General features: G+C 46.3%; 2 protein-coding genes across 2 annotated transcripts; one reads left to right on the top strand and one right to left on the bottom strand.

The window, feature by feature from the left end:
• Positions 1-372: 372 nt before the first annotated feature.
• LDLRAD1 (low density lipoprotein receptor class A domain containing 1) lies at positions 373-4,718 on the top strand. The gene is made up of 5 exons (XM_005422994.1): positions 373-393; positions 780-831; positions 3,133-3,270; positions 3,767-3,895; positions 4,573-4,718. Exons 1-5 carry the CDS (start codon positions 373-375, stop codon positions 4,716-4,718), a joined length of 486 nt encoding a protein of 161 aa, XP_005423051.1.
• Positions 4,719-7,633: 2,915 nt separating this feature from the next.
• Positions 7,634-13,488, bottom strand: LRRC42 (leucine rich repeat containing 42). Its single transcript, XM_005422958.2, has 7 exons — positions 12,751-13,488; positions 10,510-10,641; positions 9,356-9,474; positions 8,908-8,996; positions 8,712-8,825; positions 8,475-8,559; positions 7,634-8,115 (listed from the first exon to the last, which is right to left on the bottom strand). The coding sequence occupies exons 1-7, from the start codon at positions 13,221-13,223 to the stop codon at positions 7,859-7,861; spliced, it is 1,269 nt and encodes a 422-aa protein (XP_005423015.1). The 5' UTR covers positions 13,224-13,488; the 3' UTR covers positions 7,634-7,858.
• Positions 13,489-13,649: the final 161 nt, after the last annotated feature.

The following is a 13,649-nucleotide window of genomic DNA, read 5'->3' as shown; positions in this document are numbered from 1 at the left end:
ACTTTAATTTCCCTCAAGCTTTAACTGTGGAGGGGTTTTCCATGACCAGCACAGGGATAAATGCAGTCAGCATGAGCTAGAGGTGAGTGCTTGTCTTCCAACCTGGCAGCAGGGCCTCAGCTCCCTAAACCTCTGTTTACTCTGAGCTGTCGACTGCCCTGTTGCGAAACCATGTTCGAGACAAGAAGAATGAGAGAGTTTGTTGTTGGCTTTCACTGGGGGCTGGGGCAGAGGCTCAGCACTGCCCTGCCAGTCCCTCCTGCCTGTGAGGTGCTCTCCTTGCTCTCCTGCCTCTGTTGGGTTTGTATCCCGGTAACTTCACTTGTGCTCAGGTGCAGAGAACTCCCTGTGGTCCCTGGAGCTCTGGGAAGCATGAACAAAACTCATCCCCAGGTACAGTTCTTCAGAAAAATCCTACATACAGCTGTTCCCTGAAGTACATGTGTTCTTGCCTCTGCTCTGTGCCTGACCTCTTTATCACTGCTTTCTCTGAGATTTTGAGTTGTTTCTACTTACCTTGATACAAAAGAGAAGAGTTGATATAAAGCACTGGGCTTGGTTGGTGTTTGTTGTACAAATGGGTAATTAAGGTTTAAAAAGGGATATGATTGATTGTTTTGGGAATTAAAGGTAGGCCATGTTTTCACTGAGGCAATTTTTGCTTGTATGTAATAATAACGGAGTACGTGAGGTATTCCTGGGTAAGATGTGAGAACCAGAAAGGTGGAGTTTGTGTGGCTGTGGGATTCTGTAAATCCCTTTTATCCCTTTCCTTCCAGAGAAACGGTGATGTAGCTACTTTTGGTTCAACAGAGTCCTCTGGAAAAAGAGGTAATGAACAAAATGCAGAATTCTATTATTAAAGTATAAATCAATGGAAACTATCAATGTAATCTAAAAGACAACCTATTTATGGTGTGTTTGGACTGATTTTCCTTCTTTTCTGTGTAGGGAAATGTCCAGAATATAAAATTAATAAACTTCAGCTGTTCTCTGTTGCCCTGGAGCTGGCAGACATATGTATAGTTGTATGATAGGTGATCCTTGTCTGTCACAGAAAGGCTCACAATGAGCTTGCAGTGGCCTTTCCCTATGTCTTAATAGCCAAACTTCAGCAAATTTTGCCCATACTCTGAAGGATGAGGTGGGATCAAAGAGAACCAAGTAGCAAGCCTGTAGTTCAGCTTGCAACATTTCATCAGCACCGTTATTTTATACTCAAGTCTGTTTGTAATTGTTGTGCTTTGTAGTCAGAGGTGTTTTGTAGACACAGACATGCTGCAATTCACCATTTCTCTTCTGAGCTGAAATCTTCTGTGTTTGGCTCCTGCTTGTGTGACAGAGGGGAAGCTTGCTGGAATCAGGATCCTTTTGCTGTTGAGCAAAGGCTGTCACTCCCCTTGAGTTTGAACACTAAAACAACTAAGTAAACACAAAGAACAGTTAATACAAATTCTAACTTAAAAGCTCTTTCAGTTCCTGAAAGCTTTTTAAATTCTAATTAAAGATTTTTAAGTTCAGCTATACCAAAATCAATTATACAGGCAGGATTGCCTTAAGTGACTGGTTACATGTTTCTGAGATGACCACACTGATATTTTTTGCTATTGGTCTGGGAATATGAAGGAATGGAGGGAAATACCCTGTTGGTTTAGAGGCAGAGCTGCATGTGCAGGTTGCTGAGGTGAGGGTGGGTGCTGGCATGGCTCTCCCCGTGCTGCCATTGTGTTGCTGTGATTGTGGGTTTGGCCTTTAGATTCTGCAGTTGGTTTGATTTATGTCCCTGACTTTCTGAAAGCTGGAGTCCCTGGAAAGTTGCTGTGCCCTGGAGATGTTGTTAGGAAAAGAAGGGGCAGCTCTTCAGTTCCTTCTCACTATTCTGTGCTGATAATCCAGCCTTCATTCCATGGGAGTGTGAGTCCTGGCTGGGGCAGAAAGCCTGAAGTGCTGTAAAATGAAATCTTACCTCTTGGGGAGTTTTGTTATGGGCTCTGAGAGGGCACCTTCCCCAGCCTCACACCAGCCTGCCCGGTGTTTCAGTGTCACTGCTGTCCCACAGGGGTTTGGCCTTCATCCTTCTGCGTCTGAGCCCACAGGATGAGCTCCATGGAGATGTGGGGCTTGTGCCATGGAAGGGAAGGGGCAGCTCTTCAGTTCCTTCTCACTATTCTGTGCTGATAATCCAGCCTTCATTCCATGGGAGTGTGAGTCCTGGCTGGGGCAGAAAGCCTGAAGTGCTGTAAAATGAAATCTTACCTCTTGGGGAGTTTTGTTATGGGCTCTGAGAGGGCACCTTCCCCAGCCTCACACCAGCCTGCCCTGTGTTTCAGTGTCACTGCTGTCCCACAGGGGTTTGGCCTTCATCCTTCTGCATCTGAGCCCACAGGATGAGCTCCATGGAGATGTGGGGCTTGTGCCATTCCACCCCAATGCTCTGTAGCAGCAGCACAAGTTCTTCCACACTGCAAGCAGCAAAATTCCCCTCGAGGAGGTGTTTAATGGTGGAGTTTGGAGTTTGGCTCTTTAAACTCAACCCCCAGCAGTGCCCATGCTGAGACCCCAAAATGCCAGCCTCATGTCCCTGCACTGTTCCCCTCTGAAACACCCCAGACCCTTCCGCAGTCCCTCACTGTCTCTCTTGCCTCCCCCAGGCTGCTGCCATCCCTGTGGTGCCCGCTGCCATCCCTGTGGTGCCCGCCCTGGCTGCACACAGAGGCACCTCTGCATCTCTGCCCTGGCACTGCTCGTCCTCGCGGCCGCCGTGGCCTCGGTGGTGGCAGCCCTGGCACTCCTGCCACGGGCACCAGGTTGTATCCCCAGAGGGGTTGTTCTGTGGGTAAGGGAGGCAGAAATGGTGCTGCATGAGCACAGCTGTACCAGCTTTGCTCAATCCAAATGGCCACCAGGCACTCCCTGCTCCACAGGGCTGGGATAACTCTGGGTAGCACTGTCATGCTTAAGACTACTGGTGTGGTTTTCAGACTCTGCCATGAACCTACCAGAAATTAATCCTGACCCCTGGTTATTTCCAGAACAAAAAATTAATTTCAGAAACCCCCCTTTTCTCCTCTTGATCTATTCCTCATATCACAAAAATGCTGGAAAATGAAGGTTTTCTTGCTTTCCCCTCAGTGAACCGCCTCTGCACAGCCCCTAATAACAGGACAGGCTTCTTGTGTGACGACAGAGTGACTTGTGTCCCTGCCAGCTGGGTCTGTGACAGAGTCAGCAACTGCAGGAACGGAGAGGATGAGCAGGAGCAGCTCTGTGGTGAGTGCTTTTGTCGTGAGCATCCCCCCTGCACTGATCTTCCAGTTGTGAGACAGCAGCTGGGGTTCCTCTAACCCTGCTCTGTGCTTCTGGCTGCCTACAGGAGCAGATAGGCCTGGTAGAGCCTTTGTAGGGCAGATACTGAGAGATGGCACTGCCCAAAACCTGGCAGGAGTGCCAGGAATTAGACACTCCAAGCTCGTCTGATCTTCCTAGGATTTTTTTTTTAACCATGTTGTAGTTTTCCTCCATCAGTGAAGCTGTATGCCTACATGGGTAATTTATTCTTCAGTCACCCTGGGGGCAAAACTAAATAAAGCAGAAACCTGGGGCAGACTTCCTGTGTGCCACCACAGAGCTTCCCCATTTGTTCATGTTCGTTTGATACTGCAGGGGAAGTGTCCTGGCAGCAGCCTTTGGTGCCTGCCATCCCCATTTTAGCCAGTGTGTCTGTGCCTGGGGGAGTTTAGCATGTCCTGTGTGTGTGCCCCTGCAGGTGACTTGCCCCACAGCCTCCCAGGGTACCTGGTTTTCTACTGCAGCAACCCCAGATCCTGGGTCTATGCTGACCAGAGGTGCAATGGGATGAACGACTGCGGGGACTGCTCTGACGAGTCGTGGAGCTGTAAGTCTGTCTGTCTGCTGGCTCCTGTCTTTCTGCTGATGGATTGCAGAAGCTTTCACAGGTGTGGTGCTTGTGGATGCTGCTGGAAATGCCTGAAGGCTGGCACCCACCACTGAAACACAAAATAGCTGGGATGGGGTGTGAGTGTGAGCCCTGCGGGCTCAGTCCCCCTGGCTGCAGAGGCTTCTGTGTCAAAGCCTCCTTTTCCTGAGAGAGGAAAGGATCTGTGCTTTGCTCCCAGTCCCAAAAATTGCTATTCCTCTATGGCTTGCTGATGTGGAGCAGTTTCATCAGGATGTGTCGCTGTTAGTAGTAACCATTCAAACTGGCCTTTGGTAGCAGATGGGTGAATCTCCAAGCTGTGCAGGAGGAGTCTTGCTAAAATGAGCAGCAGATTTGTTCCTAAGTCACCTCCATGGTTTTGGACAAATAAAAAGGGGGGGAAAATTACAGTTAGTTGTGCCCCCCAGGATAGCCTCTCTGCCATGAAGGTCATTGCAATGTCACACTCTGGTTGTGACAGCACCAAGCCAGTGTCTGCTTTGGTGGGCCCACAGTCACAGGGTTGTCACCAGCATCTTTTCTGCTGGGGGATGAAAGGATTTAACAATGGAAGGGAGGAGGGAGGAGGTCAGTGCAGCAGAAGCATCTCAGTTCCCTGTTTTCTGTCCTTCCAGTGGCCGCCTGTCCCCCGTGTGGGCAGGAGTGGTGGAGCTGCAGCCCCGTGCATTTCGAGTTCTGCTCCTGCATCCCCCGGAGGCTGTGCCGGGACGGAATCCAGCACTGCCTGGGCTGGTCTGACGAGTTCCTCTGCCCAGCCTGAATCCTGGTGCCCATCCCTGCTGGGGACAGCAGGGTGCTTCCCACACCTCACCCTGGAGCCTCGGGGTCCTGTCCTGGGCCTGCTTGGGAAGCTCCAGGCCGAGCAAATCCCCCTCACAGTGCAGTGACACCGACAAATCCCCCTCACAGCGCAGTGACAGCAACAAATCCCCCTCACAGTGCAGTGACACCGACAAATCCCCCTCACAGCGCAGTGACAGCAACAAATCCCCCTCACAGCGCAGTGACACCGACAGATCCCCCTCACAGCACAGTGACACAGACAGATCCCCCTCACAGCGCAGTGACACCGACAGATCCCCCTCACAGTGCAGTGACAGCGAGCAGGGCCTGTGGCAGCCCTCAGCAGGACGCTGGCTGTGGGACAGCTGCCGGGAGTCTGTGCCATGTCAAGGTGACATTTCCTTCATGGGCAGCACTGCTTTGATGCTGGGCTGGAGAGGCTTCACCAGCCACAGCTGGCACTGCCCTGGGCCAGGGCTTCCTCCTCTCTGGACATCCCAGGGCCTCTGCAAGCGGCCACACTGAGAGCTGCCCCGAGCAGCAGGAGCTGAGTGAGGTGAGGTGAGCACACCTCCTTAGGCCTGATCTTCACTGGCTGCTTCTGTCTGTGTTCAGAACACATCTGCAGGTGCTTTCAGCAGTGACTTTGAGGGCTCTGTGCTGATGCTCCTGGGACACTTGGGAATGCTGTGCTGGGAGTGACACCGTGGGGAGCTGCTGCTCAGGCCACCTCCTGCATCAAACCTCTTCTCAAACCATGAAGGTCAACAAAGGGACTGTAATGGCATGGAAAACTGGAGAAGTTTCAGGGTTTGGGGAGATAAATCATGTCCCTGTGACAGAGTAGCTGTTCCTGACAGCCAGGGCAGGGAACCAGCATAAATAAATAATGTGCTCTTCACTCAGGGCTGTGCAGTTTTGTAGCAGCAGGCTGAGAACAGCCATGGAGCTGGGATGGGTCTCACTGAAGTTGGCAAAGAAAGGAGGAAAAGGAAGTCTCAGCCTTGGAGCAGAGAGCAGCAGAAAATGGAGTGCTGCTCCCTGGGTGGTGTGGGATGACACTGGATCTGTTTGCTGCTTGTTTTGTTCCTCTGCCAGCAGGGCACAGCCAGGCAGCCAAGCCTTCCAAGCAGTCCTCAGGATATAGGTGTGGACATGACACTGAGATTTAAGAAAGATGAGGTTTTCTCTGCTTCTTTGAAAATATCATCTGTGTCTAATACATCGAGGAAAACTCCACAGTGAGTACTCTTACTTTTCTAGGCCCAAAAAAATCCTATGAGGTGATCTTCCCATTGCCACCTCAGGTCATAGATATTTAAAAATAAACCCCTGTTCCCTCATTTCTTCTCAGTCCTGTGATCTGCAGCTCTGCCTGTCACTGTAACTCAAATCAATGGTGAATGTTGCTTCTAATTTGTCACTGGGATACAGCTGGAAATCTGAGAGATCTTTTTATAAATAGCTTTACAGTATTGTGACTCACACTCTGCCTGGAATGAGATGGCAAAACTCTACATGGGGGAATGGTAAAACTGCTTTTACTCACCTGTCTCTCTCCAGGCCTGGCCAAGGTGCACAACTTGTTTTCTCTGCGCCTATAAAATGTCATCCCAATGCAGTAAGGATTGAACTAAAAAAAATTGTTTAAAAAAAAGTTTAAAAAATATATAGGAACCCTCATGCTCAGGGCCCAGGTAATGGGTTTGGTAAAATTAGGATTGGTAAAAAAATGTGCATCTCTCCATGGTCAGATCAGCATATCTCCAATGGTGGAAGGGGTGGCCAAAAATTCCATGGTGGCAATTGCACCAGAGACAGCTTGAGGGGGAAGATTGCACATCTTCCTCCCCACTGAGCCACTGTTTTGAATCACAAATTCTGCCATAATTTGTCTCAGCAGAGAGCTGATGTAGTTGTCAGGGGAAGGTATTAATAGCGTTGAGTTTCTGGGAAAAGAAATTAGGATTTGAATGCAAGTGTGCCTGTTTTGTTTGTGTGTAGTCCTTCTTTGAGAAAAAAAACATCAGTAAGGAAAAGACAAAGGGGTTTTGTTCTTTATGCATTTCTGAGCTGAAGTTCATTTTCTTGGCCTCTTCATGGTTTCCAGGGATGTGCTGCTTTTCTTGGTGATGAATTATGGTAGACAACAGTTAAAAGGAAGAAGCAGTAGTAGGGGAAACCTGGACAAAATCCTTGGCCTCATGAGGCCTTAAAGGACAGTGATGAGCACTGTGCTCCTCAGCCAGTTGTGACGGAAACACTCAGGGCAGGAATTCAATGTTTAACAGTTACCTACAGCATTACAGCTGCACACACCAACACAGAACAGGTCTGAGTGTCCAGGTGATATACAGCTGATCTGCATAATTAATATTTGAATGATAAATGCCCCTCAGTGTTGTCAGATGGAGAAGCACAGTTAGTGTATTGCAGGCACACTGAAAATGGATTTTAAACCACAGAATGATCTCAAATGCAGTGAATTTGCTTGTAAGGGAGAACAAATTACAACTGCAGAGCATAATCTCTACAGTAACCTCATTCCAGCTCTCATTTCCTGGGCTAAAATGAGAAAGAAAAGGGACTTGTGTTCCACTTTGTGCTTCTGCAATGGCTGTTGCTGAGGTGTTACTGCCTCTGCCTCCCTTCCCAGAGGTCTGTGCTTATCCTTTGTGCTCCCTCCCTCTGCACAGCCCCATCAGCACAGCCTGGTGCTTTCAGGCTGAGGTTTCTGTTCTAGCAGCACTGTAAACATCCCATGGCACTGACAAGCCCAGTGCAGCTTCATTTCAGATGAGCTGCTGTGATTTGTGTCCTGCCCCTCGAGAGGCAGGAGAGCAGCAGGGATAGCACCAGCTGTTTTGGTGAAAAACACCTTCATCAGAAGAGTTAGTTAAGGATGACAACAAAAACTTTATTTGAAAAAATTATTATGTATTGAAAATATACAGTAGCATTACCAACCTTCTTGTCTCTATCCCTCCCCCAGCGCAGGCTACCCCACAGGCATGTCACAGCAACCAGATTTAACAGTACTTTGTCACTCTCTCTCAATATGCCCAAATCCTGTCATCAGCAAGAGAACAACAAACAAAAGACCCACTTCTTTCTGACTCAGTAGGTATTTAACAAATCCCAGTCCTCCACAGTGAGGCACAGATGCTTCTGTTTGGAAGTCCTTTCTCTCTCTTGTTCAGCCAAAGCTCTCTTTTTATTGTTCTTTAATTCATGGCTGCCTGCAACCTCCTTTTTCAAAGGTAAATGGCAATTTTCAACGTTTTCTTTATAAAACTGCAAGTTTCCAGATGCTTTAGTTTCTGGCTCCACCAGTGTGCACTTGACTACTTCCTCTATTCTGTGTGTCTTGCCATCTACAAGCAAAAATATCAAGTTTAGATTTTGGGAAAAACAGAATTATGCTGTAAAATGCATAACTTTGTGGTACAAACTGTTTTGGCCAAGCCAACTTGGAAATGTGCACAGGAAAAAAATACCATTTATATTTTGGACTCAGAATATTAAGGAAAAAACTCAGTTGTTATATGAGCTGTACTTCAATTATCCAGAAGTTTAACAAATGAAAAAACTCAAGTACATTGTAATGCAGTTACACAAAGGGCTGAAACCGCACACTTGAGATGCTATTTGTACTATAACCCAAAAAAGTATGGGAATAGTCCCAGTAGAAAAGAAAATAAATCAACTCTGTGGTGTCCATGCAGTTACGTACAGAAGTGAAGAGCTGTAACTCTGGATCTCAGGTTGTCCTGGGGCTTCATGGCCTCCAAAACTGCCTGCTCCCACTGCAGAACTGTCTGAAAGAACAAATGAAGCAGTTCAAATGTGTATTGCAAAATTTACAGAAATACAGTTGGAAACAACTCCATCCCCTGTTCTTTCCCATTCAGCAATTTTGTATTCTGTAAAGCAAGTTTTTAGAGAGTAAAACAGGTTTAACGCCCCTTACCTGCTCTGCCCATCCCTCTGTTTTGCAGTTACTGTGATCAAATTCTTTCAGAGGCACTTTTGAGTGAACCAGGCCTATCTGCATTTGAAGCCGCTTTATGACAGCATCAACATCCTGGGAAAAAGGGACATAAAGCGCTCAGAGGGCAAGAGCTTTTACTACACTTGTCCAGTAAACTTTTTCTAATGATTTTTACCTTGAGACCTGTCCCAGAAATGTCCAAACAATTCAATTTCTTGAAAGAAAGAAGGTATCCAATTCCCACATCTGTGATTTTAGGGTTACCTGTAAGGCCAAGTACAGTTAATTAAGTTACATGTTGTAGAAAACAATTATCAAAATACCAAGGAAGTATTTGTTCCAAAAGCTAATACTGGAACAAGACTGACTTTCCCCCTGTAATTATCAAAATGCAAATATTTACAACACAAATTCTCAAACTACTAAAAATATTTATGTAAGTAGCAAATGCCTGAGACCTCAGGTCTGCCCTGTGCCTTCTGGGAGGCTGCTGGTCAAATCTGGGGTTGAGCACTTGGCTCATGGGAATCAACAAATTAATTGTATTCCTTCAGTGCTAAGGAGGATAAATTCTTTATCAGAGAGGACACAGGTTCTTCTGTTGTGAGACATGGAGCACTTACAGGACAAGTCCAGCACCAGCAGATTGTCCAGCCCTTTTTTCAGCACACGGACAGGCGCTGTCATCCTGCGCAGGCCGGCGTCTGACAGGGAGTTGTCCTTCAGGAGAAGCCTCTTCACACTGCCAGCAGAGATACAAACGTGGAGTTTATGGTCATTATTTCTGAGAGTTTTGCAAAATCTCCTGAAACTCCGTGTCAGAGGGGTCATCCTGTGCCAAGCCCTACAGGGTCACTGTAAAAAGCAGTGAGGAAGGAGCCTGGGTTAGCAGGAGTAACAAATACCTTTATATTTCCCTGCTAGCTCAACAGAAGCACTACTTGAGCAGCTATTCCCACAGCTCTAGTGACAAACTGATCCTAGAGCCAAACATTTGCCAACAGAGACAATAAGCTTCTTTATACCCCGAAGTTCTTTATACCAAGGCTGCCAAACCGAAATGCACTCAAAACTAAGAAAAAATGCTTGGCAAACTGAGAGAGGGCAGATTCGATACGTGATCATAAGCAATGATTTTAAGAAAATAATGAGGTCTTATAGCACTGATTAACAAAACTCAGGAAAAAGCATCAAATTGAAGTGCTCTCTTCAAAGTACTTCAATATAAAACCTTGATGCAAAATGCACCAAAATCTTACAGCAACATAATATCCTTAATTAGCAGTCATCCTACCTAATGCTTCCAAAATTATGTACTTGTCATTTTTTGGTACCAAACAAAATTACAAAATTTACTGTTTTGAGATGTTAACTAGCCAAATAATCAACCTCCTGCTTGCAGAAATCTTCATGTAGAACAATAGTTTGGTTGAAAATTTAGCTGAAAAAGTTTCCACTTAAAAATAGGAAATGTAAAACTGTTCCACATGTTAAGATGCATTTCTTACCCAGACAATGAAAATTATAAAAAGTTGATACAGAATATGAGACAGTAAGTTGTCTTGCATAATTTTAGTACTTTTTATGATTCAGTATGTGCTTTGTGTACAATAAATTCTGTATTTTGTTTACCTACAGAACAGGTTTTATGAACAACCAAAATCTTCAACCTTACTCTCTGCAGCCTGTGAAACTTCCCTTTAAAGTCTCAGCCTGATTCTTTGAACTGCTTAGTGGTAGGAAAGAAAGTGTCATTTTTAGCTCAAGGAGCTGGTACCTAGACAGGGCCTCTTTGGTGAGGTGTTCCAGCAGCTCATGTTCATCTCCAAGTTTACAGCAGGAGAGATCCAAACACGTCAGCTCCCGGAAAGACTTAATTTCTTCGAGCTTTTCAGAGATAACCAGGTATCTGCAAAGCCAAAAAAAAAAAAAAAAAAAAAAGAAAAGCCCTCAGTGCTCAGGCATGTAAGGAGGTGTCTACATCCCCAAGTGTCATATGCACAATGCACTCATTTCTGCCAAGTACTATGTGAAAATTGACAGAAATTACCCAGCTGCACCAAGTACCTCTTCATGTGCAGCTGGCACACAACATGTCTGAATTCCCAGTCTTCTCCTTAGATCACTGTCATGGTTTTGATTTGATGCAAAATATTGGACTAACAAGACTTCAACTTACAAATATTGCTATTAGGAGCTTCTTTACAGATTATTGCTGTATTATTTCAGAATAATGCAAAATATCCCGGATTATCACAAGTCAGCTTCACAAACTGCTCTTCCTCAGTGTCTAAGAAGGGTATAGACAAACCCACATTCATCCAGGTTTAAAATCCACCTCAAATGTGGATTTTAAACAGGACAGGATAGCTTGTCAGTGGCAACATTTTATTTTTTATGTATGTCAATAAAATGCTTGACTAGGGGTAGAAGTCCAGGGCTGGCCAGAGCTGGGGCTACACCCTGTGCAGCAGTTACTCAGTGGGGTTTTTTTTTAGCTGTGCTGGTTCCCTGCTCTGATTCACTCAGCAGCCACGCAAACATCTGTGCTGGAGCCATTCAGTAGGAGGCTCAGAGATGGGAACAAACCACTGAAGAATGGCAGGCATGAGTATGCAGTAATGAGCACGTAGCCCTCAATACCTCCCTGCAGTCACCTCTTGCTGTCCCTGTGGCTCCAAATTCACTGATCTCTCCTGAATTTACCTTGTATTCCCCATGGCAAGGCACACCCTGAGGTCAGCATCTTCACTGCATAAACTGGGGGTGATTTTTAATTTGATCCCTGCAGGAACACCTCTTTGTCCATGCAAATAAGAGGACCATAATATCCTCCCAGGGTAATTTTACCCATCAAACCACCCCCCTCACACCCCTTGCCTGTGCAATTTGGCTCTGCAGAAAGCACAACATAACAGTCAGAGCATAAGCCAGCTCTTGAGAGAGATTATTAGCTATGGGGGGTTCTGGAGAGGAGAGTGGGCTCTTTTAGAAATAAAAGTCATCAGAAAACGCCTTAATGCCTCACTTCCTGGATTTCAAAGACTTGATACTTAACTCAGCTTTCTGTAATGGCAAAAGATGCCAGAAGTAGCTTAATTTCTAAATTAAGCCCATAAAATTATCTGTGCTAGAGATAAAAAGGGAGTAGGTTTAAAGGATAAAACAAAGGATAATTGACTTCTACTCAAACATTCCTACTGTGCTCAGAACACCCTTGGCACTTCAGATGAATATGCCAGTACTTTGATTTTAAACTGGATAAACCATCCCTTTTTCAAGTGTAGAGATGGAAGAGAAGGGTTCTGTTACTGGGAAGGACTTCAGTAGGAGCAAGGCTTTAAAAACATAATCCAGTTTTAAACTTGGCAAGACTCTTTCAGTTAAAGATGTAGGCATTGAGAAGATGGAAAAACTAGTGCTGGGCTGTAATCAAGACCTTGTTAAAGTACAGCCAATATGGGGGTGGCAACAATAAAAAATTAATGTAAAACCTGCCTGATTTCAAAGCCTGCAACTTACCCACGAGTCTATATCTTCTTCTGAGCCCCCAAAATGAGACATGACAGCAAGCTTATAGTTGGTAAACCCGAACAATTTGCAAGGGTGTATTTTATCTGTACAGTCAGCTAAGTGTGCTGAAAAGCTTTTAAATAGCAATTACAGAAACATCCCATGAAATGCCTGAGAAGGCACTAAGCACATGGATTTCCACAGAAGTGCTGATTATTATTGTTAAAAATAGTTGCAGGTTTAATCCTCCACATAAGATCCCCTGTTGGTTAAAACAGATGTAGTCTGCTACCTCTGTTACGATTTTTATCTTAAAATGAAACCTACAGCTGCACTTGTAGGAAAGGGATGGGACAAAAGGCAGCAAGCACAAGAATCAGATAAGGCTCAGGGCATTTCATTAAAATTAGGTGGTGTTGTAAGCCCGAAATGTATTTTTAATTTAATTTAGGGGAAGCTTGAAGTGTGCTAGCAGAAGACAAGATTTGTTAGGGGACACACTTACCTGTTCCGCAAGCAGAGTGAGCACAGCACCAAACTGCCATAGGCTTCAGTGAACTTCTGCAAAGCTCTCAGTCCTGTCACTGGCTCTGTGAACTTTTGTCTTGCTTCTGCTGCTGAAAAGAGCTTTTCAGCAATCTGCTCTGGGAAACCAATCAACGAGTCAATGTGATCTACATTGTCAGAAATGTAACCCAGCACGAGGCTGAAGAGGGACTTGGCTGAGTAGCGGAGGTTCCCCTCCTTGGTGTATGTGAAGATGAAATGATCAGTCCTCTGCCTCCTTGCCCTATCATCCTCCCTGTTCATGCAAAGCTCCACTGAAAAAGTTCTGGAAAACAGACTAAAAGGTCTTGCTTTAGGAGTGACATTCTGTACGCCGCCTGCACCCTGATTTACCACATGCAGCTTCCCATTTTCACGCACGTATATTGGCCCAGTATCCAAATGGCTTTCTGAGTGGAGACAGTACGACATTCCCCTCGACCAGCTCTGTAAAAACAAATCACAGACAGGTGAAGAACAGAGGAAAACATGACCCAGGGAAGCCCCCAAAGCTGGCAGCTCCCCTTAGAGCCCTGAGCATGGCCACGTAGCAAGGAGGGCAGGCTGTGTGGAGCAGGGATGTGAGCTGCCTGCCACACACACCGTCCGAGTGGGAACTGGCCCCCGGGCTGGCTGAGAGGCCCGGGATGGATCCCAGGTCGGGGACGGAGATGGGGCAGCAGGAGAGAGGCTGGGGTTGAGTGGGAAGTGCCCCCACAACCAGGCCCGGCTCTGCTGCAGGCAGGAGCAGGAGGAGGAGAAGGAAGAGGAGGGCACATGTCTGACTGCAGCTGGGCAATGGAGCCTGCTGGAAGCTCCCTCCCTGGCAGGGGGGGCATCTCCCGGTGCCCCTTCCCC

This window comes from Geospiza fortis, unplaced genomic scaffold (genome assembly GCF_000277835.1).
Source record: "Geospiza fortis unplaced genomic scaffold, GeoFor_1.0 scaffold396, whole genome shotgun sequence".
Classification (NCBI taxonomy): Eukaryota; Metazoa; Chordata; class Aves; order Passeriformes; family Thraupidae; genus Geospiza; species Geospiza fortis.
Note: the sequence above shows the minus strand (reverse complement) of the source record. Positions and strands in the feature narration are given on the sequence as shown.

Coding starts and splice junctions, on each gene's coding strand:
- LRRC42 (XM_005422958.2), bottom strand. CDS start 13,223: ATGTCGTACTGTCTCCACTCAGAAAGCCATTTGGATACTGGGCCAATA. Junction 10,642..12,750: donor TCACTCTGCTTGCGGAACAG/GTAAGTGTGTCC, acceptor TTGGCTTTGCAG/ATACCTGGTTATCTCTGAAA. Junction 8,826..8,907: donor TTTCTGGGACAGGTCTCAAG/GTAAAAATCATT, acceptor CCTTTTTCCCAG/GATGTTGATGCTGTCATAAA.
- LDLRAD1 (XM_005422994.1), top strand. CDS start 373: ATGAACAAAACTCATCCCCAG. Junction 3,271..3,766: donor TGAGCAGGAGCAGCTCTGTG/GTGAGTGCTTTT, acceptor GTGCCCCTGCAG/GTGACTTGCCCCACAGCCTC. Junction 3,896..4,572: donor CTCTGACGAGTCGTGGAGCT/GTAAGTCTGTCT, acceptor CTGTCCTTCCAG/TGGCCGCCTGTCCCCCGTGT.